Raw genomic sequence first — 26,382 nt, forward strand, 5'->3', positions numbered from 1 at the left:
AGACTGATTTGCATATGGCCATGTCTAAACTGGGGTGGTGTAGTGGGCAAAAGAACGATGGATTTAACCCAGATCTCTTGACTGGGGGAGAATGATTGCATTGTCAGCATTCCGTCCATTATTTGTTTGTTGTAACGCTTTTCGCCCTAAGTGGGATGGGTATTCCCAGACGTGGGACCCGTGCTCACTACGCCACTGGAGTCAAGCTATCCTGGCTGATGACGGCTGATAGCCAGAAACCGGTCCTAGGATGCTTGATTCCGGTCCAGGGAAGACATGGCTTGGCAGTTCGGGCTGGACTGTTCCCATGAGGCACAGGGTCAAGACTGATTTGCATATGGCCATGTCTAAACTGGGGTGGTGTAGTGGGCAAAAGAACGATGGATTTAACCCAGATCTCTTGACTGGGGGAGAATGATTGCATTGTCAGCATTCCGTCCATTATTTGTTTGTTGTAACGCTTTTCGCCCTAAGTGGGATGGGTATTCCCAGACGTGGGACCCGTGCTCACTACGCCACTGGAGTCAAGCTATCCTGGCTGATGACGGCTGATAGCCAGAAACCGGTCCTAGGATGCTTGATTCCGGTCCAGGGAAGACATGGCTTGGCAGTTCGGGCTGGACTGTTCCCATGAGGCACAGGGTCAAGACTGATTTGCATATGGCCATGTCTAAACTGGGGTGGTGTAGTGGGCAAAAGAACGATGGATTTAACCCAGATCTCTTGACTGGGGGAGAATGATTGCATTGTCAGCATTCCGTCCATTATTTGTTTGTTGTAACGCTTTTCGCCCTAAGTGGGATGGGTATTCCCAGACGTGGGACCCGTGCTCACTACGCCACTGGAGTCAAGCTATCCTGGCTGATGACGGCTGATAGCCAGAAACCGGTCCTAGGATGCTTGATTCCGGTCCAGGGAAGACATGGCTTGGCAGTTCGGGCTGGACTGTTCCCATGAGGCACAGGGTCAAGACTGATTTGCATATGACCATGTCTAAACTGGGGTGGTGTAGTGGGCAAAAGAACGATGGATTTAACTCCGATCTCTTGACTGGGGGAGAATGATTGCATTGTCAGCATTCCGTCCATTATTTGTTTGTTGTAACGTATTTATTTGGGGCAAGATTGGGGAAGACCCCCTGGTGTTGGGCTGTGTATATGCCCGCACCCCTACAGTGGACGCTCGTGGAGAGGTTGTTTACCCTGGGCTGATATACCTGATGTGTTATCCATGGTGGGCGGGGACTGGAATGATGTTATGGATCTGGCTAGGGATAGGTGTGGAGCCGGGGGTGGACCGAGGAGTGGCTCTCCCACGAAACTGCACTCGGTGACAGGCTTCGACTGGGTCGATGTATAGTGGCGCGTCCACGGCAATAGCCGTGAGTTTACATACCTCTCGGCGGTGCACAAGTCCTTCTCCAGGCTTGACTACCTCTTTGTTCCCCGGGCAGTGGTTGGTAGGGTGGCGTCAGCTGAGATTCTGCCCCGTGGCCTCTTGGATCATTCCCCGGTGTCCCTTGAGCTCTATATAGGCAGGGGGCACCAACCATGTCGGTGGCGCCTCTCAGTCTGGCACTTACAGAACGACGATTATGGGACGCACATGGGCGAAGCTATTGCCCAATACCTCACCTCGAATGAGCGGCCCTCCTCCTGGCTGATATGGACATGGCATTTGACTCCCTGAGCTGGGTGTATTTATTTGCATTGCTGTGCAGGCTTAATTTTGGCCCCTATTTCCGGTCTTATCTAATGCTTCTCTACACAGATCTGACTGCGTCGGTACGTGTGGCAGGAGCGATCTCCTCTATTAGACGGGGCACATGGCCGGGATGCCCCCTGTCCCCATATTTATTCGCCCTGGCAATGAAGCCCTTGGCGGCTTCGGTGCGTATAGATGCGCAGATCCGGGGCTTTGAGTGGACTCCGGACCTGTCCGACAGGATCGCACTGTATGCGGACAATGTCCTCTTTTTCCTCATGGCAATGGACAGGTCGGGGCCACGACTCCTGTGGATCATGCAGATATTTGGGGAGACGTCTGGCTTATACAGGAATCCCTGCAAGTCCACACTGTGGATACTGGGGGATAGGATGAGAGTGGGCACATGGGCGTCCGCGGTCCAGGTGGCGGTGGGGGGGCCTGAAATACTTGGGGGTGTTCCTTTCGGATGTGCCGGCAATCGCCTGGGAGTGGAATCTGGTCCCGGTATGGGAGCGAGTACATGCAGATCTAAAGTCCTGGTCAATTATGCCTCTGACATTGTATGGCCGATCAGAAATATTTAAGATGATGGCGCTTCCTCGGCTGCTTTACCAGCTTCAGAATCACCCGTACCCGATCCCGCCCAATGGTTCCGGCTGGTGAACTCTGTGCTTGGGCAGTTTCTGTGGGAGGGGGGGGAAAGGTGCGTGTGGCTCTCCGAACGTGCTTTCTATCCACCTATTGTGGAGGACTCGCGTCCTCGGACATTCTCTCTTACTACCAGGCCTCGCAGCTCCTGGTCTTTAATAAGTGGTGGTACGGTGACAGGGGAGACTCAGCATATGCGCTGGAGCGACGACTCATGGGGCCCCATACGTTACATACAATTCTTTACTCGGCACCGCTGCGGAGCACGATGCAGTCGGCTACACGGGTGGTATTCCTGATTTGGAGGCAGGCATTAAAATGCATGGGCTGGTGGAATACCCTGACTCGGGACACTACTTTGGAATAATGGGCGCCTGCCCCAGTTGGCGGCCATGCAGGGCTTCCGTGGATGGGATGCTATTGGTATTTCAACTCTGGGGATGTTATGAGGGGCACGACACTCAAGTCTTTCCAGGATCTGCAGAAGGACTTCCTAATGCCACGGTCACAATTCTATCGATACCTTTAATTTCGCCATGCCCTGTCCCCCAGCCTGGAAGGTCTGGAATCTCTCCCCGACTTCAGTCCGCTGGAAGCAAAAGTCTTCATGGGGGATCTGGAAACAAAAAAAAAAATTCCCGGACTTATCAATCCCTAGTTACTCATTGCTCCCCCACACTCCAGAAGCTGCGGGGAGACTGGGAGGAGGATGTGGCCACTCAGGAGGAGGAGGAGGACGACTGGAGGAAGGCCTTGGCAAACCCACGGGGGGCAGCCATAGCGTTGCTGCCCCTGCCTAGTCCAATTTAAATATCTGCACAGGGTCTATTACACCCGGGCTAGATTGTGGCGGGCGGGTTTGATGGCCTCCCCGGAGTGTTTACGAAGTGGTCGGGAGGAGGGCACGTTCATACATACTATCTGGCTGTGCCTTTCCCTAGATCGTTTTTGGAGAGGGGTATTTTCCTGCCTCTCGGAGGTCTTTGGGTGGGAGCACCCATGAACACCGCAGGTGGCCCTGCTCCATGTCATGGAGGGAATAGGGGGTAATATCTACAAACGATATCTCATGCAGTTGGGTCTTACATTGGCTAAACGAGATATTGCCAAGGTATGGAAAGCGCCGCGGGCCCCCTCAGTGGCCGCATGGAAGAATGGTTTGGACTTTTGTATGGGGCTGGAACAGCCTATTTTTATAGCCAGGGGATGCCCACGCAAGCATTACAAAATATGGAAACGATGGCCGGATTACCGGGGTCTGTGGCTAGAGACGCCAGCTGTGGTGGAGGTTCACCCATTGGAGTGATTTCTGATGCAGGCGGGGGTCTGTGGAGTGGGCATCCAGGGAGGAGTGTGCTATCAGGTTAGGATTATTTTGCTCTGTATTAAGGCCGTGGACAAGACCATGCGGACTCTGTGCAACTTTAGGGAGAGGGGCAAGGGAGGGTGGGAGTGGGGGGGGGGGGGAAGGAGGGGTTGTATTATTGTGTATGCTTTTGTTATATATTTTGATGTCACTCACAAAAGTCGATTGCTCTTATGGTAATACATGACTTGATTCTGCAGATGTCTCTGGTGTGCAGAGCCCTGCGATCTAAGCGCTAATGGACAAAATAGGTTTAAAAAAAAAAAAAAAAGCAGACTTTTAAATCAACAAATATCAAATAGAGGTTGCCACTCTCAAAGACAACAGTTTTCCAATATAAAAGTTGTAATCTGAAGACATGATCCATCATAAATATGCGCTGCCTAAAACCTGCTTCAAAGGGGCTAGGAGCCTTATTTTCCTCCATCAATCCTGTAGTCTTTCAAATATTGCTCAGGAGAATACTTTTTGAATTGTATCTATCAAACTAATGATACTATAGTTACCAGGCAACAGTGGGAAACCTTTCTTGTAGATAGGGATGATTTCCGCACCCGCCGATTAATGAGGGATGGGCATTCCCTCCTTGATAGCATTGAAGATTAGCCACAAATATGAGCCCCAGACTTCAGGTTCTGAAAGATAAAGATCGTCAGGTATTTTGTCAATGCCAGGGTACTTACAAGGGGTGATCTTGTTGATGGTCCTATGCACTTCACCAGGATTATCACAGGGTAATCCTTCCGATCAAGGGAGTGCAACTCCCTAGTTGGCAAACCCTTGCCAGTAATTGTAGTCGCGTGATCACCAGGTGGCTTCGGGCACCCTACAGGGACCGGTAGTGCTCATTCCACACATCAGCTGAAATATTGTGCGGTATGCTGAGTCTACCCTCAAAGTTCCCAGTCATAACTATATTCCAGAATGCCTTAGAATCCTTACACCTAACAGCACGAAGTGGAGGATTCCATTTCAATAATACCCACTCTTTTGGCAAAATGAATGGCATTTTTTATAAGCAGCTCTTTCAATTCGAATCAAATTACTGTCTTTAAATTTTAATGTGTCCAATAGGGCTAATTTGGCAACTCTGCTCTGTTTATTAAACCATTTAGAGGATTTCTTCCTAGGGCCCCTAGAACGTGTGTCTACGTAAAATAGATATTCAAGTATGCCAGCTAGCATTGCATGAATCACCGCCACCCTTACTAGCTCGCAGACTTTACCATCAGATGTAATAACTTTACTCAAATCTGCAAGTGAAGTACCCACCGTTTTATACAGAGCTTCAATTGAGTCAGGAGACTGCTCCAACGCACTCCATTGTATTCTACATCTGGAAGAAGTCCGTCTCAGTCTACCTTCCAGCTGATCAACTTGTGTTGTGGTTACGCTTCTAGTAGATGGAGCTAGATCAAGGGACAGAGCGCTGTGATCGTGATGGTGTCTGGGAAGAATTTGCAGATCTAATACTAAGGGCCATACCCTTACATCAACAAGGATGTAATCTATTAGGGATGAACATACTACCCAACTAAACACATGCACCCCCAGGCTGTCTGACTTAGTGCGCCCAGTACAAGCCCGTAAAGAATAAATCAAAGTAAGGGTGCTAATATGGAGCACAGGGAAGACCATTTCTTAATGAGGGGTATAGACAACACTGGGATAGCCCACGGCCTATCCCCATCATACAAAGTATAATCATAGTTGGCATCAAGGGGCTGAGAGAGGCAATTAAAATTGCCCCCACCATCTTAAAGGTACTCTTCGGTAGTGTGGACAAGAGTAGTTAATTGCTCCATGACTGGAGATTTAGGACCAATGCCTACTGGTCTAGAGCAGACATTGACCAAATACACATCTTTGGGGGATGAAGGTTAGTAAAACGCACAGAATTTCAGAGAGGGTCTCTACCATTTTGGCCGGACATCCCAGATGAGTAGTTACCCACATAGACAATCATCCTGACTGTCTACCTCTCTCCCATTCCGATGGCCACCTTAAAAAAGGCTGCATAGCCTGGACACTGGGCTGCTTTGCAGTGGCGGCTCCTCCACTATGGCTGAAGTGTCGGCTACTGCTTTTGAGCAGAGTAAAGGAAATATAAAAACGATAACTTTGAGCTATCTTAGGGTTCCTTTACTGGCGGGCGGGGCTGCTCTGCTTTTTGCTATTTTCGGTCTATATTTATTTTTTAAAAGCCGAAAAATCAAGAGCGATGCTGCGACTAGGTAACCGTCTGTACTTAAGGTAATTTGAGGTGATGCACATGACAACAAGGCCGAAGTCAGAGGAGGCGGTGATGCTATCCCTGGACCCGAAAACGGCCTTTGACAGTATTAGAGCTGCCTACATTTTTGGAGTCCTTCCCAGACTAGGATTTGGCCCAAAATTCTGTTTGTGGGGCCGACTACTATACAAAGACCCAATAGAAAGTGATTGTGTGCCTTTACTCTGTGCAGGGGGAACATGGCAGGGTTGCCCCCCTCCCCCCCACCAATTATTGTTGCCTTGCCCTGGAGCCCTTGGCAACTTGGATACATCAAGACCCTCTCTTTTGGGGGAGCCGGCGTGGGCAGGCTAGGGAAGAAAGGATCTCTTTATGCCAATGACCTCCATTTCTCACAGCCCCACCCCTCAATCCATCGGATCTTACATACTTTGACCTCTTCAGGAGCTACTCAGGATACCAAATCAACAGGGATAAGTCCCTGATCTCCCTGCTATCGGGGAGGACTCCAACCCACCCACCAAGGTACCCGGTGCCAGTGGTAACACAGGCATTCTGTTACCTGGGATGTAGAGTATTTTCTACAACTGAACTGGTTTGTTCAGCTGGAGCATCTCCCAACAGCAGTGACCCATTGGAGAGCACTGCTGATCACCTTAATGGGTAGAGACATGCTCTTCAAGAGGACTGTCCCCCATATGCTATGCGTTCGAGAATACTCCTTACAATGTCAACAGTAATTTCTTTTTACCAAGGTAAATAGCAAGATGCGGACACTGCTGTAGAACAGAGACAGTTTGCGTATATACCTTGCAAAAGTACAGAGGGGAGCGTGTGAAGGAGGCTTGGCGGTTATGGACCTCTGAGCCTCCTACAGGGCTACCCAGCTGGTGGTGGTAAACAAATGGGTGTTTGGGGACAGATGAACCAGTCTACAGGATTGACCGTAAGGCTATAGGCGACTGGGGGTACCCTGCCATCCTATGTAATTAGAAAAGGGGCAGGCACGCTGCAGAACCATACTCAAACAGTAGTGCTGGCAGCCAACAAGTGAAGAAATTGAGAGGCTACATAAGATGCAGTCCAATAAGGATCAATAAATTAGAGGATATTTGGGGGGGGGGGGGGGGGGGGTAGGGGAGGGAATCACTTACTCCCTTTGAGGACCTCAAAGCAGAGTACACCATGGAGCAGGAAGAGATATTCTGGTACCAACAGTCAAGCCATGCTTTGAAGTGTCACCTACACGTAGGGGAACAGCCATTGGAATATCTGCCCATGGAAGACCGGTTGCTGCTAGGCCCAATGCCAACTAAAGCAGTTTCCCTGGTCAACAGAAAAATAATTCATAATTCACCTGATCTTCATTCACTGCAGGAGGCCTGGGAGGGAGATATAGGACGATGACTGGGAGGAGGCCATTCAAAGCCCCAGAGGAAAAAGCTATAAGAGCCCATTTTCTCCTGCTACAATTGCACATATTACATAGGTCTTACTACTCGTGATCCAGGCTGCACCACATGGCCTGCTGCGACCTTGCCTCATGCACTAGAGGCTGTGGTGAAAGAGGCACCTTGTTCCACCCTGAGATCAAGCAATATTGGAGGGAGGTCACAGCTATAATGGCACCGGTTACTGGCTTGGAGGTCTCACTGGAGGCCAGATGGCAGACTCTGGGCCTTTCTGGGGAGGAGAAGTGGCCCAGATACTCTGCACAATAATTGACATTGGCAGCGGGTGGCTAAAAGAAATATCGCCAAAGCATGGGGAGCAACTAGACCCTGAACATCTGGGACTAGAAAAACAATCTAGACTGGTGTCAATTGGCGGAACGCGAGGTATAGCAGAGCCGGGGATGCCTCCGCAAATACAAGAAAGTATGGGGCAACTGGGCATAATACAGGGGGTCATGTTTATCAGTTACTAAATGTGGAAATCTACCATTTTCCAACTCCATTTATTCTCAGAAAGCTAAATGAAAATGGATAAATACCAATAAGATGGCCAACAAATAAATAGACAGAAATGTTAAAACAGATACTGTAAAACCGGGAGTCCGAATTATGACACCATCTTCAAATATATGAGCCTCATATGTGCACCATGCAAAAACTGCTCTTTTGATGTAAAAGTCTACAATGTTGCCCCATCTTTAATAAAAATCAACCCCATGTATAGGGTACACATGACGAGAGAGAGACACACTAAAGTTCTAAGGGAGAAGCCCCTGAATGAGAGTGTACTACTCCCTGTTAAATAGAAACTCACACAAAGTAGGTTCTCTAAAAGAATGTGTCCTAGAGATACCTGCTAAATAACAATGAAGTCTCAAAGAACAGTGTGGTGGGGGTAAGGAAGACCTTTTCTTTAAGGACGAGAACCCTCATTCAGCCAAGGGTAACATTCTTCAATAATGGGCTCCCTCCACACACCAGGGCCACAAGGTCCCAGGTGAGGGCTACAATTCTCCAAAAAAGAAAGATATGAAGAGGAGCTGGGGTGTTTTTCCAGTAAGAGGGGCCAAAGAAGTTGATGAGTAACGGGCAGAGTGCGAATGAAACGTGAAGAAATCTAAAACTGTCTTTACGGGACCTAATAACTTTATTCAGTGGTTCCCCAATACTGGATTCAAAACAAGGGGGCGTGGCTTGCTTGCGAACCAAGATGGCCGCAGGGTAGACACTCTTGTCCAGGCCACACAAATCTGAAAACATCCTAGACTTCGGAGGCATCGAGCTCAGGAAATAGTGTCGAGAGAACAGGAACGGAAACTGCCCCGATGTGCAGATCGGCGGAACTCCGGCATCAGACTAGACTATATTATAAACACAAGTTGCAGAGAGGCGGCTCATAGCTAGGGGAATATCGGATCATTGTCCTGTGAAAGCGAAATTAGTAGGACCATGGAAGGACCACACGCTGCATCCGAAAATCGAACCCCAACACATCAAGGATGAGGACTTTAGTGAAGTAATGTGGGCCTAGGCAGAGCAGTATTTTGCTGAGAAACTTGGTAAAGTGGACTCAGCCGTTACTCTTTGGGAGGCCTTTAAAACAGTCATCAGGGGGGTGGGGGTGCGTCCAAGATGGCACCCGTGTGGTAGAATGGTCTCGGAGCTCCGCCGCGCCGAAATGTGATTTAGCAGTTCCAACGCAGGGTTTTGTGATTTAGCAGGGGTCCAACGCACAGCACGCTCGGGCCTGCATTGGCATTTGTGCTGCACTCTGGTATTGGAGCGCAGAAGTTGCCAAACCTTACAAATCCGGAGCCACACGTGGACCCCCGAGCACTTGACGCAGTGTCTGCATTTAGTGTGGGAGGGCCATAAATAAGTGGCTGGAACACCCCCATTGGGATACCCTTACCAACGGAGGCCCAAGGACTGCGATTCAATCAGGGAAACCGCCGCACAGAAGTAGTAAGCAGGGGAGGGGACACGGAGCTGGCCACTGTAACAGTGGAGTGGAGGGCCTGGTCGCAAGATTAGGCGATCCCACCAACAGGAAGAGGACACGAGGGGGGTGATTAAGGATTCAGACGCAAAAAGTGGGAGCGCTGCCTGGCATTGACCTACCTGCTGGCATTCACTGAGCTGAACACTCGGAGCACAGGGTCACCAAGGCAAACTAGGCCAAAAAAGGACGCTGCCAAAATTAAGGACCTTATGGCCAAGGGCACCTCCAAAACAGCTGGGAACGTCTCAACCTCTAGATGAAGGAGATGTAAGCCCCCCCAATGCGACAAGAGGTGAACGAGGAGGCCCCGATCACACTGGGGGACGATATAGCAGCCCTCCGCGCAGAAGTGACCACCGAAATTGAAGATCTGCGGCGCGATATGGGGAAATGGGAGCAGAGAGTGGACTCTAGAGCATTCCGGGGACACGAGAGAAGAGGAAATCGAAGAATGTCGCAGAGATCTTAGGGACCGCAATACTGACCTCAACTATCATCTAAACGACCTGAAAAACAGATCCAGCAGATCAAACATCCAAATAAAGGGAGATGCCATTGCAAGCAGATGCGGGTCACCTGGAAGACTACGTACTGTGCCTCTCCAGTCACATAGTACCGGCCTTGGAAGGGAAAAGACTCCCCTTGGACCCAACAGGGCGATACGCCACCTCTGTCTCACCAGGAGGCACACAAGATATTCTTACATGCCTCCACAATTATAAGCAAAAAGGAACTAATAATGGCTGCGGTGCAGGATCAGCCAGACGTCCTCTCTGAGGGCATCAAAGTTTGCTTGTACCAGGACTGGTCGGTCATTACACTCCAGAGACGGTGGGCTACGAAAGCAGTGATGCAGTTCTTGAGGGACAAAGGAGTGCGGTACAGGTGGGGGTCATCCTTTCCGGCTGGTCTTCGCATGACAGGGCGAGACGTGAGTGACACACACCCTTGGAGGCAGCAGACATCCTGGGCAAAGAGCTCAACAAGGACTCCTCCCCCCACTACAACTTAGCAGGCCTACGAAAACCGAAAGCATTAAGGGGCGCTAGGCCTTGCAACAGCAACTTTCAGAACACCACCAATCGTCAAGAGCGGGAGGATGACTAATGGCGAAACGAGCAGACGTCTACTTCAATAGAAGGGAGTGGGTGGGCTCTTTCCGGGACATACAAGCACTCTCGTCATAGTTAACCAGTTGCTGCGGGGGCTGGGGAACCCTACTTCTCTTCAAAACTGCCACAGACTACGAATGACATGGACCCTCATTGCAGAACTGCAAGTTGTGCACCAACTGGTGCCTTTGCACAACTGTCCAAGCATTAGTCTGAGAGGCCCGGACGTGAAATTCCATGCCCTTCCCCTAGTTTTTTCCTGTGTTATACCCCAGTTCAAGTGACATTCACTATCAGGGTCCATAGGGTTCACAAATCGTTTTTTTTTCTTTTCTTACCAATTATCCTCCAGTCTTCGAAAATGATATGTGATACCGAATACTGTACTATACGGCACAATTGTTTGAAAGATCTGTATACTGTACAGCACAATAAACCTGAAAATGTCAATTAAAATTTGTTACAAAAAAAACTGGTGCCTTTGTTTCATTCAGTTTTTGTTCTCACGTTTACTTATGTATTTGTGCTCACAGCTTAATCGGACTGTCACGCTCCACACACGGGTTGGGATTAGGGCAACGAATGAGTTGCCAGGTGCTCTCACAGTGGTACTGTCTTTTCAGAAACATGGTGCGTATAATTAGCCTGAATGTAAGGGGTTTAATTCACCAGCCAAAAGAATAGCAATGCTTACCCGGGTATAGGGCGGCCGATGTGACATGTCTCCCACAAGAGACACCTTTTGAAACCAGATTAGCATAGAACGTGGTCGAGATTGACCGTCAATTGTGGTCAAGGGAAAAGGCGGAGGTTGCAATCCTGGTGGCAACACTTTCAAGGGACAGTCAATGGCATACAATACAAAATTGCAGGGCGGTTGTTGTCCCTGAGGGTATCTCTTGCTCACCATACACTCAACATAGCCTCCATCTATGCACCCAATGAACAGCAGGAGCATTTTATTCGCCAGGCACTAGGTGCTGTACTTGCTTCCCCGGACTCCAATCTGATAATAGGTGATTTTAATCTGGATGCCTCGCTGGATAGGTCCCCTCCGCGCCCAGGGCATACAGGGATGTTTTCTCCACAAGGGGTGAGCTGGCTTGCGCTGATGGGCTAGCTAATGTTTGGCGAACACTAAACCAGACCTCATGGTCTTACTCCTCAGCTGCTCATAAATCTCATACTGGAATTCACTACTTTTTAGCCTCTGCTCCATTGTGTCAGAGAGTAGCCCAGGCCACAATCGAGGTATCATCATTGACCGACCACGCTCCTGTCCAACTAGATTTGCACCTCCCGGCTGTACACCGGAACAAAACATGGCATCTCAACCCTAAAATGTTATCCTACGAAGCTATGGTAAAGGAAGTGGGGGGGGGGGCGCGGGGCCATAGTAGACTACTTCTCCAACAACACACCCAACACGGCAATAGCGACGCTTTGGGAGGCTGACAAGGCTGTGGTTCGAGGCACGTATATAGCAATAGCAGCCAGACTCAAAGAATAATCCTTGAAACGCACTGCACTAGAAGCTAGTGTGAAGGAGTTTGAGAAGTTAATCAGTGCGCAGGTACACAAAAATAGACAACAGATACAGCACGGAAACAGCTTAGAGCACTGGATATGGATGCTGCGGCGTTTACTTTACTGCTAACGTGACAAATACAATGTGGGGGGGGGGGGGGAGATAAGTCGGGAAAGCAGCTGGCACATAGGCTGAGGACACAGGTGCACTACAGACGGGTACAAGGGCATTATAGATGGCAACGTACACCGCCTTGCGAGAGATTAGGACATAGTGGCACAGTTCGGTCGCTTTTATGCACAATTATATAGGGCGGAAGGGACACCCCCAGACATCTGCACCCCATATATTGCGCAAGCCCCAATAACTAAGCTGCTGGCCTCACACACTAAGCCACTGGAGAAAGACATAACTGAAAGGGAAGTGTTGGATGCAATAGGGAGACTTCAATTGGAAAAAGTGCCAGGATGGGATGGGTTCATAGCAGCCTTTTACAAACAATATACTACACTTTTGTCCCCAATTGATACCTGGCCACACATGTGGTGATAATACTAAACATCTTTTTCACTTATTGGACAAGACACGATGTTCCAATCCCATAAAATAGCTCTGTACAGCAACGACGTCCTACTGGCCATCACAGACCAGCGTCAATCGCTGCCTCCTCTTGGAGGAGCTTGCAACGTTCGGTGAAGCCTCGGGTTTCAAAGTGAACACAGCTAAGACCAAAGCTCTGTATATCACTACTCCACACAATGAGAAAATTAGCTTGTGTCGGAGTTCCCCTTTCAATGGGCACAACAGGGTATCCAATATCTGGGTATTCAAATATTTCCCACAGTAGAAAGCTCAGTCACACAACTACGCAGACCGGTTGCATTCAGTGAGACCCCCTTACCCAATCCTGGCATGGTGGTCCCCATAGCAGTGGTCAAAATGACACTGCTGCCGAAATTCTCCATCTTATGCAGGTGATGCCGTTGCTACCTCCCGCGCCCATCTTGAATTAGTTACAGGCGGCTCTTGAAACCTTCATATGGGCAGGTAAACAGGCTTGTATGGCAAAAGAGTGAACATATTTGCCACTTGCCAAGGGTGGTCTGGGTATACCAACTCTGGTAAAATATCACCAAGCAGCCCAGTTACGCTATATAGTCCAATGGCAACGCCCAATGACCGAGTAACACTGGTGCTTCCTGGACCAGGCGGTGACAGGGATCCATTTTTGGAAGATCCCGTGGCTCCAAAGTAAACATTGCCCGCCAGGAGTCTATTTCGCCAGTGGTCAGAGCCACTGTGGGGGTTTGAGAGAAGGTGCATTCCTCCCACCAGTTATCCACACAGATTTCTCCACTCACACCAATCATAGGGAACCCAGATTGCCCTCAGGCCACACAAGAGAAGGCCTTCGCACGTTGGCAGGAGAGTCAGTGCAAAATGATTGGAGATCTATTTGATGTTCGAGGCCTGTTGGATTGGGGAGCACTCCAACAAGACTTTGGGCTACCAGACTCGGAATATTAGCGTTACCTGGACATCCAGCACTGGGTGTCGATTCCTGAAATCAGGCCACATGCCAGTAGACGACTAACGCTATTTGAACACTGGCTGTTATCTAGAAAGGATGATTCCCGCATTTTATCAAACATATATTCCTTTTTAAAAACACAGATCTCCCCTTCACAGACTCCAGCTAGTAAGATGGGAGCGGGAGTGCAAGCGTAGTTTTACGGGTAAAGAATGGACAGATATCTTGCACCGAGCATGCATCTCCAGAACTAGCGCTGCTGGCAAGGAAACACTTAAAATTAGCTCACTACTTGTATTACACTCCAGGCCGTCTGGCTCAATTGCAGAAGGTAAGGGAAGACACGTTGAAGACATTGCACCCAATCAGGCACACTCACCGACCTGCTGTGGCATTGCCCCAAACTCCATAGGTATTGGGAGGAAGTCCTAGCGGACGTTGACCTGATGTTCAATACCAAAATACCCCGCTTTCCCAGCTATGTACCCAATGTTCAAACTTATCCATTACACTCCGAAAGGGGTAAGGCTATTACATTAGCACTTTGTGCACCAAAGCAAGTCCGGTTATTAAAATGGGGAACTGATGTAGTCCCAACACATACAGATTGGATACATAAGCTTTGGGACTTATTGGGATGGGGAAATGGACAGCCGTCATTAGCCATACCTTAGCAAAGTTTGAGAAAAGATGGAGAACATGCATTAAGCACCTTTCGGGTGAATTCTAGCACCTCACGTGCCAGATATATTTGCATATACTGCAGATTACCCTCTCCACCCCCACAGCAGACCCAGGGGGAAAAGAAGGAGTGACGACTACTACAACTGTGACAAGAGCACGTATTTTCTTTTTTTATTATATCTCTTTATTAGGATAAAGGTTCATACAACAAATGGCATACAGTCTGGTACACTTGGATATCACATTCAGTTTTAGCCAAATTAACAATTACAGGGCTTCATATAGGTTACACATATTAGCGTTAAATAGCCCCATTGTTAAGTAATTGATACAGCGAGTCATGTAGGCTGCAGAGGATCACAGGGGCCACTACTGTAGTCATTCCACTTCCCCCAAATCTGTGACCATTTTGCGGGGAACCCCCTGGAAACATTTACTGTTCTTTCTGTCACCATACACCAGTCCATGTCTTTCCCCCAGTCCTGTAATGTTGGTGGTGACTGTCACCTCCAATTTCTTGCTATATTTCTTTTCGCTATCATGAGGCCTAATGTTACCCATAGTTTTCATTATTGTTCAGGTCTGTGGGGCCCCATATGTTTAAGAGACTCAATTTGATATTGCAGTCAATGAAGTATCCCATTACCTGTTCCATACTCTTTAACTGCTGCCCATTATCTCTGGATAATTGCGCACTCCAAAGTACATGGATAAAAGTACCTCCTTGCCCACAGCTCCTGAAACAGATTCCGTACTGAGACCAATCTTAACCAGCACCGATCCCGCTAGATAGATTCTGTGTAGTATTTTCAATTGCACTAGCCTGAGCTTGGCAGAGATTGCAATGTCCCTAGGAAAGGCCACAGCCTCAAGCCACTCCTCGTCATCTAACCCAGCCACATCGTAGTCCCATTTTTCTTGGAGCTGCATTAAGGGGTCAGCCATATTATGGATTAATTTCTTATAGATCAGGGATATAGCTTTTTCTGGGAGCTTTCCATCTAAGACCCTGTCTTCCAACGGGGAAGAGTCAGTCCGTGTTTCGCCCTTTTGTATCACTGCACTCAAAGCATGTCTGATCTGTAAAGATCTATAATACTCAGTTGTTAAAGTCATATTCCTGCTGCAATTGGGAAGAGGGAATCACTCCCCCCTCCCTTCCATAAGTCGCCCACCCTGGAAATGCCCATCAGGTCCCAACGGTCAAATCCAAGGGTGCACCTCAAGTTTCAGAGTAGATCCGTGTCCCAGAGTGGGGTGGCAAGCAATATCTTCCCCTCCCATCCCAGACTCTTCGTGGCCATTCGCCACACCTGGACCGCCGGCTTAGTGGGCCCGGATAGATTTAATTTAGCTGGGTTGGTGTACAGTGCCCCAGTAAAACCTACCACCGAGAGCATCCATCTATCCATTAAGAAACCAGGATCTTCCTGTGTTCGATATATACCCAGATTTACTGCGGCAAGTTGTGTCGCCCAGTAATATTTTTTGATGTCTGGCAAGGCTATCCCTCCATCATACCAACCCAGCGTTAACTTTTGGGTGGTTTCCCCTCCCATAGAAGGCCCAGCAGAGCACTGTTGATTGACTTAAAGTAAGTTGATTCCACTGGGTGGAGTGTGTTCTGCAAGATGTAGAGAAACAGAGGCAGGGACATCATTTTAAAAAGGGCTGCCCGCCCCAGTAAAGACAAAGGGAGCGACTTCCAGTGGACGCATTTTTTTTTACTCATGGTTTATTGCGCATATCGATTGTTTCTACCCCTCTCCCCTTCTCTCCCCCCCCCCCCCCCCCCCTTGCTTCTCAGCCACCTCGCCAGCCAATGGATGTAGGCACAGGGTGTTCTAAATCAAAATCAATAAAAGTTGTTACAATCCTAAAACAGTCATCCACGATCGTGCCCAGGCCAGAATAGGCGCTATTAGGAAAGAAAAAACACCTCAAATGTGTTGCTCTCGAAACAGAGATACTTCGTCTTGAGGCTCAGACAGTGGGAAGGGACCCACAGGCGGATAAGGAGAGGCATCTTCTAGTCAGACAGAAGGAACTCAGGGACCTAGAGGAAGATAGTGCCAGGGCTCTCGCAAGAGCAACGCAAAATCGACTGACGTAGGGGATAAGGCTAATAAATTGCTGGCATGGTTATACAGGAGGAGTATTTGGGGCGGCTGGGTTCCTGGACTATTAGTTGAGACAGGGATTAAATATGAAACCGGGGCGGATACAACAGAGGGATTTGCACATTTTGAGGAAGAGGCTTACACATCTCACTCCGCACACTCAGCAGAACACTGTTGAGCTTTTCTGTGAGACATCTCTATGCTGCAGCTAGGGAGAGAGGACTGTGAAAGCCTGAACCAAGACCCAACTGTAGATGATGTTAGGGCAGCTGCTAGAGCTCTACAGTCCAGAAAGGCAGCAGGCCCCAATGGTCTGCCAATGGAGTTGTACATGGCCGTGTTAGACGTAACAGCAGAACATGTGTTAAACATGTTCAATCAGGCATTACAAGACAGCAGGTTACTGGCACACCAAAGAACAGCAGCAATAACAGTAATACTAAAGCCAGACAAACAACCGTCTTAGTTGTGGGTAATATAGACAGATTTCTCTACTAAACTTTGAAGTAAAAGTGCTGGCCAAACTTCTGGCCACGAGACTGGCAGGAGTGATTGAGATACTCATACACCCGGACCACTTGGGATTCATGCCGCATCGCAGTACCAGGCTGAACCTCCGCCGACTGTTTGGGATACTGCACATAACCCAGTCGAACATGAAAGAGCAGACAGCCCTCCTGTCTTTGGACGCAAGCATGGCCTTCGACAGTGTGGAGTGGAACCAGCTCTACGTTGTCCTGGAGCATTGTGGCCTAGGCCCTAAATGTATTGCCTGGATTAAACTTCTCTATAAACAACCCCTAGCTAGGGTTAGGGTCAATGCAACAGCTTTCTGGGCGTTTACCCTACAGAGAGGGAAAAGACAGGGTTGCCCGCTCTCTCCAATCCTTTCTGCGCTTCCTTGTAGCCGTTAGCAACATGGGTGCGGCAGGAACCGCTGATCGGGGGGGGGCGATCCCTGTAGGAGATGAGTGGGAAGCCCACAAGTCTTTGCGGACGATATTCTGCTGTATGTGAAGAAACCAAGACAATCAACAGATTGCATTTTACAGATCTTTCGTATACATGGAGAATATTCAGGGTACCAAATCAACTGGAACAAATCATTGCTGTTTCCACTAACAGGAGGGCTCCCCGCCCTAACCTCCAGATGTTCGGTGCCAAAGCAAGAGAGTAGCTTTAAATAACTAGGGATCTATATCACACATGATCCAGGAGAGTTCCATAGTCAAAACTCAGGGCGACAACTAGAGAGGCTTGTTAGACGCAAAATCCTGGGGCACACTCCCACTTACGCTTATGGGCCGCATGGCCCTGCTTACAATGATGGTGCTCCCACGCCTAGTATATATGCTGCAAAACTCACCCAATGAGGCACCCCTGCTTTCTTCCAGAGGGTGGACTCAGAAATTAGGGCATTATTATGAAGCGGAGCTACTCCGCGTATTGCTCTGTGCAAACTCCAGAGGAGGGTCTTTGACGGGGGCAGGCAGTGTCAGATTTTTGCGGCTATTACTGGGACACTCAGTTGGTGAACATTAATAGTTGAATGTTTGATGATGGAGCAGAAACAGCCTACAGGGTCGATCGATTTGCCATTGGACCGCGAGACCCGCAGACATTACTCTACAGGAAGCGAGTGGACAGGCTCCTACCAGTGCATACGCGGACGGTGGTGAGTGGGTGGAAAGTGGCCACGAAGTACTTGGGTTGGGAGAAGAAACTCTGGGGAATGACTCCACTCTGGGCAGGAGATTTTCAGGAGTTAGGGAGCTTAGACAGCTTCGCCAAATGGGAATTGCTCGGAATAGAGACACTAGGGGACATTTGGAGAGGAGGAGTGTTATGTCACGTTCAAAGAGCTACAACGAGATTACACAAAAGGGCAGGAGGAATGGCTTCCATATATGGGATTAGGAAATGCACTGAGGAAAACACATGAGAGAAGGGGAAACAATAGCAGAGGTTGCACCTTTAGAGGATATGGTATTGACAGAGCAGATACATGAAAAGACAATATCCCTCTTCTATAGAAAGATAATCAATATTGCCCCAGACCCCTTGAGCACACTTAGGTAGTCCTGGGAAAAAGATGTCCGCACTATAGAGAAGGATCAATGGGCGGGAGTGCCCCAGGGCTCAAGTGAGGAGGCGATTCAGGCCAGATTCTGACTCATACAACTCAAGGTGTTGCATAGAGTGTACTACTCTAGGTCAGTGGTATATAGAATGGGGAGGTGTGAAAGCCCGAGTTGTCAAAGGGGATGTGGGTCGGAGGGATCTGTCTATCATTCGCTCTGGGAGTGCTCAAGCATTCAGGAATTTTGGACATAGATAGCTGGGGTGATGTCGCCGGTGGTTGGTATGGATGTCCCACTAGACCCTAAATGGTTACTCTTAATAACTGAGGCTAACGAGGATTGGCCACGACATTTGAATCAGTGGCTTGTGGCAGTGGTTGCTAAACTTAACGTAGCAAGGAAGTGGGGGGGTGATATCCACCCAAACACTGGAGAAATGGGAAAATGATCTGGACTGGTGCTGTCAGAGCAGAGTTTAAATCATATAATGGGTCTGATCAAGTGCTTGGATAAAAACGTAATAGTATTTTCTTTGTGTGTGCCTCTAGGGGGGGGGGAAGGGCCATATAAACTTACCTGTATTTGGCGCCAATTCGATTGACAAAGGCTTCTGTGAAGCCAAAACGAGTCTCTCCTGTCGTTCACACGTTCAATATTTTCAAGCCTCACTCAGCTCATGCATGGGCTGTTAGACGCAGAGTTGACCCTTGGCTCCGCCCGTTAACTTACTGGCTCGACCAATCTCCAATGAGAGATTACTAGTGAAGTTACTCAACAACTCCTTACCTGCTCTCTCCGGTCACATGTGTTTGGAGGTGCTGGCCCGAAGGCACAGTGTGTCCAGTCCCAAAGGTAGTGGCGGAACAACCAACATTAGCTCTGGTGATGGACCAGAGGCAGACAGAGAAAACAGAGCCTGCATGTGTACCAGCATAACGACGCCACCAGCAGCCAACAGCCAGGCAGAGAGTTCAGACCTTACAGTGTCAGCGCCCAGCACTGGGGCCAGACCAGAAGTCAAGGTCAAGTAGCCTGTTCTTCCCTGGCAGGTACCAGGCTAAGCATGCCTTGTAATAAGAGTGCAGTGCGCCGCAGTCTACAGCCCGAAAGGGACTACCAGATTTACGAGCTAGTATTGTATTTTCTCCATATTGTACTTATCTGCTGTGAAATATCTCAACGGGGAATTGATAATATGTTTGTGTGCGGCTAGACGGCTAATATGAGTAAGCCTAGTATTGGTAAAAGTGTGGTTGGAACTTTAGATGCTTTCTTATTGAGGGCAGAATCATCCCTCATTACCGAGATAAAGCTTACCGAACGTAAGCTATCTCTTGAACCACTATCCTCGCAGAATAGACTTTCTTTATCTTCTGGAATTACTGTTTCCTTAGTGGTATCTAATCATGAAGTATCTCAATCTCAGACTAGTCAGTCCCCACACGTTGCTTTAAACCCAGTGATAAGTATTGTTTCCTGTCCAGTTTCTGACCAAGAACTCAGCCCTTCCAAACTCAATGTTACAACCAGAGGGCAGAAAGCTAAATCAAGGTGAGGTCGTACCAATGAATCCCCCCCTATAAAAAGTAAAAGCCGTGAATTAGTGAAAGAAGGAAAACCCGTTCAGAGAACTGGAAAGAATAAATCACCTGTCATCCCTCCCAATGTTTCCAACGAGGGCCATCCTACCCCTGCGACCCATACGGGGATAGAATAGCTTGACGATAGCAAACCGGAAGGGAATTTTTGGGGCAGGCTAGAAATTATGATCACAACCTTACTAGATCCTATCCTGTAAAAAACATAAGCTCAGTAGAAGCTAGATTATTAAAACTAGAGGGGATAGTTAGCTGCAAACCGCACGCTAAATTGGAAGTTAGTTCAAAGATCAGTACAGATCATTCAGCAATCAGGGGAATGGGAACGGGGCTGGGCTTATCTGCTAGCCCTGTTGTAAATAGAGCGATCTCAGATAAGAGTAGCTCTAATATTCCTATACCCAGAAGTGCTGATATACCTGCGTCCACTGGTCAGTCCTCCCTAAGAGTAGGGTCCTCTATTCCTTCAAGGGTCAGGAATCTAGAGAGAAGGGAGTTGCAAAGGGGGAGTCAAAAAGGGGGAGGCTAGTTGGGGCTTAATTAACTTTTACAATTCTGTGGTCTGCCCTTATGGTGTATGCAACATTACCATCCTAGGTGGATTTATTAAATAATCATTTGACTCCATCTTGCATAACCTTATGATGTCTGGTGATTTTAATATACATCCCTGTGGCAATCCAAATATGTTGTGTATCTCCGAATTGGGATGCCCCCTGTATGAAGGGGTTTCACTTTGAGCACCATGCTCAGGGGGCACTGTTGAACAACTTGATAAACTGGACATGTTGGCATGGATTTCTTCATCTGCCCCGCAAACTACATTTTCTGTGCCAACTTTTAAAGGGCATGATAGGGGATCGTTTATAGATTTTATTTTAATCTCCTCATCCCTACAATCTTTATTTCATGGTTTTAACATTGAGAGTGAACAGTGACCCATTATGTGGTCACATGGTGGGTCCATTATCCGCACAAACTGGCAATGCTTCTACTAGGGGTTTACTGAGAACGACTGATGGTAACCGACAACTTAAATGGTCGCAGATTTCTCCAGATAAATGTTATAGTAAACGCATCCTGTGTCCCTGAGTTAGCACTATGTATTGCTGAAGGCTCTTCCCCTTAGGAGATTACTGACACATATGAATCACTAGCGCATAAGTTTGGTGAAATCCTAAGGGCAAAGGTTGGTAGAAAGGTTATCCCTGGCCCCAGATGGCTTGACTCTCAATGCTACAACGCAGCGAAAAAGCTGAGGGAAGCTTTGACAGCCAAACCAAGAACACAAGCAGTAGTACGCGTCTGCCGCATAGAATACAAGTCTGCCCTGGCTAGACGGAAGGGAGCCCTGAAGGAGGAGGCATGGAGGGAGATGACTGACTCGAGCACGCTCAGGAACAGTTCCAGGTTTTGGAACATTGTGAATGGTCCATTTTTTCGTCAGGAAGTGGGAGGGACCCCAAACGCACATATCTCCGAGGAGGATTGGGTGTGTCACTTTAAATCTATGTTTGACAGCCCTATGGAGCATAACTGCCCAGTGGTTCGAGATACAAACACCCCTGTAATATCTTTTGAAAAGGGTGAGGTTATGGCTCGTATCGCAGGTCTATCCATTAATAAAGCGCCGGGCCCAGACGGTTTCCCACCAGACCTATTTAAATCTGATCCACCATTCTGGGCCCCGGTATTGGAGGCTGTGTTTAATGCAGCAGCTCAGAACGGCTGTCCTCAGTCTTGGACCTCTTCCACCATAGTCCCTGTTTTCAAGAAGGGTGATGGGAGTAGCACTCATTGCTATAGGCCTATCTCCCTTATTGACTCAGTGGTCAAGGTTGTAGGACGTATCCTCTTGCAGAGGTTATCCACCTGGACAGAGGAGCACGAGATTCTGTTGGACATCCAGTTTGGATTCCAGACGGGTTGTTCGACTGTTGCTCAGTGTCTCAATTTATCCATGTTACTGAGCAAATATACTGTCGCCCACCCAGGTACTATTCACCTTGCCTTCATGGACTTGTCGTCCGCATTGGATTGCGTTAACAGGGAGAAATTGTGGCAGTCCACGAGGGCAATGGGGTGGATAACAGCATTGTTAATTTTCTAGAGGACCTCCATAAATCAACCAAGGCTAACGTTAGGTTCTCACAGGACCTTCGGGTAACCAGGGACTTTGACATCAAGCGGGGAGTACGGCAGAGATGCATTTTGGCCCCTTTTTTGTTTAACCTTTATATTAATGATTTGGACACCGCACTAAGAGCAATGGGGGGTTGATTACCCATGCGTAGGGCGGCAGGGTATTCCCTTCATGCGGACGCCGCTGTCCTTATTTCTAAGACTGCAGTAGGTTTGCAATCTCAACAGCATTCTCTAGATTCATGATTGACAGGGACCTGGCAAACAATTCAAAATCTTACATAATGCAGGTGGGGCAACAACCTAAAAAAAGCTTCCAATTCAGTGTTGGTACCGCCAAGATCCCCCGCATTAAGGTATTCTCCTATTTAGGGGTTCTCTTTGACAACCAACTAAAATGGGGCCCTTTAATTCTGAGGGAGAAGGGGGACCTGGACCGGGTGAATGCTGCAATTTTTAATTTCGCCACCAAAGTAGGGAAGAAACCTTTAGGAGCTATGTTGAAAGTCGACCAAGCCAAAAGCATGGCTATTGCTACCTATGGCAGCTAAATCTGGGGACATACTGCTGCAGATTCCCTTCAGGTGGCTGAAAATGGCTATTTAAAGCGCTTACTGTGTGTTCCGCGTGGAACCTCTAACCTAGCGGTTCACGAGGAACTGGGAGTCCCTTATTTAAGCGATGTTCTTGCGCTACGCCCCCAGTGGTTTTGGCTGAGGTGCTGGTTAACTAACGATTTAACTGTTAACCATCTAATTTTAAGAGAGTGTATGTCTTTAGATAATGTACTCCGCATTCCTTGGCTAAAATATAATAAAAGTGGTTTGGAAGGGGTAGGCTGTGCTGAGTTATTTTATAACCCGGAATCCATTGTTAAGAACGACGTGGAAACAATCAAGGTAGCCTTCTGAACTTCAAGGACATTGGACAGGGAGGGGCAGGAGATGCAGAGACCAAGTATTCGCATGTTTTTAATGCTTAAAACAACCCCAACCACGGAACCTTACCTTATGGGGTTTCTATCAACACGAGAGGTTTTTACTAACTAGGTTCAGGATGAACATTTTCCACCTCTTATTAGCTAGGCCCATAGGATACAGTAGTGGCCAGGTTCTAGCTCCCTGTGGCTACGACGGACAGTCCATGCAGGATTTGCAGCACTTTTATGTTTTTATGTAAATTGTATGAAACCCCTCGAAGGCATTTTTTTGGTTCCAATTTTAAAAAGAATGAATTTTAGACAGGTCCGTCCTGCTCTCATGTACCTGCAAATGTTAAAAGAGGACTGCATTTGTTTTATAGTAGTGAAATCTAGGGCCTGTATGGATGTGTTGATAAAAATGGATGTTTTATGTATGACTTACTAGCTTAATAGGTCTAGTTTTTGCTATAGATCTATCAAACAGGGTGTTTTTTCTTGCGGGCACATTGCACTTTATGGTTCTGAACATCTTGGGTGGCTTGGGACCGGGTTTTTAGCTATTAACTGTGTAGAGGGTCTGTGTCTTAATTATGTACTAGTGTTTTTAGGCATTTGTATCTGTGTAACTTTTATGGTTTCTTTGTAAAATCAAATAAAGTTGAAGGATTGATTGACTACCAGAGTGAGACACAGAAGTAAATCGTGTGAATGGAGGACTGGAGTGACAGACACTCCAAATGCACCCCTTCCACATACCTAGAGTTGTTCAATTCACAGTCTACTACGTTCAGGAAGCGTTTAAAAATGTTCAAGTTTAGTTGTAAAAAAATAATTGAGTTGTTGTTACTCATTAATCAGACGCAAATAGGCCTGGTTTGTTTAAGTTTTATTCATTGCTGTGTGATAGGTCAGGCAGGACGCAGGGACTGAAAACTCAGACCTTTGAAGCGAATGAATGTTACTCGTAGTCTAAACCGAAATGAAAACATAAGACATGTCATGAATAAGCAATCTGAAAACGCGGCAACTGGTCACTTGGGAGCACACGGTACACAACACCTACCGAAAAGAAATGAGCTACTTACAACCAACACAGTCTACACCACGCAGACGAACCAATTCCAGAAAACACTACGCGCTCCACCTCATGCTTTTACCATCGTTAACAATTCCATTTAACTCCGTTAACGTTTGTTTTGAAAAGAAAAGAAAAAAAAAAACATGCTTTTACACATGTTGGAAGTACCTACCTGCCACAAAAGCCTGGACAACAAGTAAGTAGAACAGCTGAATGGAAAAGGTAAGGTTTCAGCTTACACAACATAAATTACGCCATTCTACACCCTCACGAAACGGGAAAAGTGGGCTTTTCTACCGTCACCACATGCCTCCGTTCCTCACCTCTTCGACACACTCATTGTCGATTGTCGAGCTCTACGATGAACTAGAACAACCAAACCAGCAACTTTCAGAAGCTCAAAAAGTTTACACCTGATCTCGTCTTCTTTTAACTTAGGCGAGAACTCAAAATGAATGTGTAAACCTACTTAGAGCACGCCATTGGCCGTACGTCTACACGTCACACGCTTTAAATACGAGCTGCACCGCCTCCAAGAGTAGTTTACACACCTGTACAGCTAAGAGGTAGTACGTGAAGAAGAATTCGCGGACCGTTCCTTCCAACAGATTTACTTTAGGTAGTTAGATTTGCGCCTGCTTTTTTTTTAACCGGGCTCGCCTGTATTTTTAAGTCCAGGCCAGTAAAAATATTGAGAAATGCAGAAAATGATGGCAATATTTCTTTTTTTGAAGTATAAATATAAAACAGTAAATACAGGCAGTGATACTATGAAATACATTTGAACAGCCTCAAAATTGCTTCAAAAGAATATTAAGTAGTACTTGCCAAGTGAGAAGAGAATACAAAATTTTCCAGCTATCGCGACAAGAATTTTAGATTCTATTACTGGACCGGAGGCTTCGTATTATGCTTCTCTTTCTATTTATTGCTACCCACAGCAGCCAATGAAAACTTTTGTTACATGAAAAAACAACACTTTTCTCATGATGCATATGTCACATCACTTCCTGCAGGGCCCCATAAGAGCCAGCCATACCGGAACTAGTCCTCTTTCTTTGCTGCTCACGCAGACAGTTAAGTTGAGAGCTACGATTTGGATTGATTTTGATGTACATGTGGTTTTTGCTAGCGATAGCTATTGTTTATACTAAGTGCTTATGCTATGATAATGTCTATGTTCCGGCGCGCGCGCGCGCGCCCTGATTTGTGTGAAACCTTTGGTTTGCCGGGGGTTTAAATCGCGCTGCGGCGCTTTGTGGACACCGCGGTGGAGCGCGGTTTGATCGGAGGCATATTTTGCCGGTGAGCGGGCCGAGGCGCGAAAGCGCATGTTTTCAAATTTAAGTGCCTTACACGCGGCGCTCGGCCGCGTCGCATGCCCCTGCTAGCGCGTTGCGCTTTACCGTTGTCAGCACCAGGTACCGCCCCGCCTTCGGTGGGTTCAACATTGATGATTTATGGGCGCTGGGCTTCCCTTGTACGCCGCTGACGCCAGGAGCCGGATAGTTGTAGTTTCGTTTGTGTTTCCATGTGCGTAGCCCAATCTGGTAGGTTTAGTAGGATTTGGGCTATGCACATCGAAACGACCCGATTAGTTTAGTTTTTTAGGCATTTTGGCTGTAGTTTTACTCGAAGAGCACTGCTGACGCCTGGCTGGCTGTAATAACGACCTGGGCCTGGAGGGAGCACACCTCCTTGTATTTGATATTTGCTCTTGGCTCCACTACGCCCTGTGGGCTGGAATAATTGTTCTACAGCTGCGGCTGAGGAGCTAGGTACCGGTGCTGCTGTGCTGTGGGTTGGCTCCCCCCTTGGATTTCCTCCTTGATATTACCTTATGAGTAATTACCGTTACAAGTGTGGTTCCACTATGGATACGTGGCTGCACTATGAGGAGGACGATACCCTGTATGAAGAGGAGGTAGGAGGACCTGCCATTGAGGACAATATTGTTGAGGCCCTGGATGCTTCTGTCCAGGAGTCGGTCAGCAAGGCCCTAGAAAAAGCAGTTCCTAGAACTGTACAACAAGCTCTGGCGACGGCTTTAAAGCCCATCACTAAGCAGCTGGAGAGGTTTGCAAAGAAGCATGGCTTCCCTAAACAAACAGAGGGGACGTCAGGGGACTCCCGGGGTCAGCCTTGGCCGCATTCAGAGTCCTACGAGGCGCTTCCG

At 47.8% G+C, this 26,382-nt stretch overlaps 1 protein-coding gene across 1 annotated transcript in view; it reads right to left on the reverse strand.

The window, feature by feature from the left end:
• The window catches only part of LOC146860487 (protein regulator of cytokinesis 1-like), a 527,922-nt gene extending 503,399 nt beyond the window's left edge, over positions 1-24,523 (reverse strand). Inside the window, exon 1 of the mRNA XM_085644388.1 lies at positions 24,379-24,523. Coding sequence (XP_085500514.1) covers positions 24,379-24,452 — 74 coding nt within the window. The 5' untranslated portion in view covers positions 24,453-24,523. The remainder of the gene's footprint in view (positions 1-24,378) is intronic.
• Between the last annotated feature and the right edge of the window lie 1,859 nt (positions 24,524-26,382).

The sequence above is a fragment of the Triturus cristatus genome, chromosome 3_1, assembly GCF_964204655.1.
Source record: "Triturus cristatus chromosome 3_1, aTriCri1.1, whole genome shotgun sequence".
Lineage (NCBI taxonomy): Eukaryota > Metazoa > Chordata > Amphibia > Caudata > Salamandridae > Triturus > Triturus cristatus.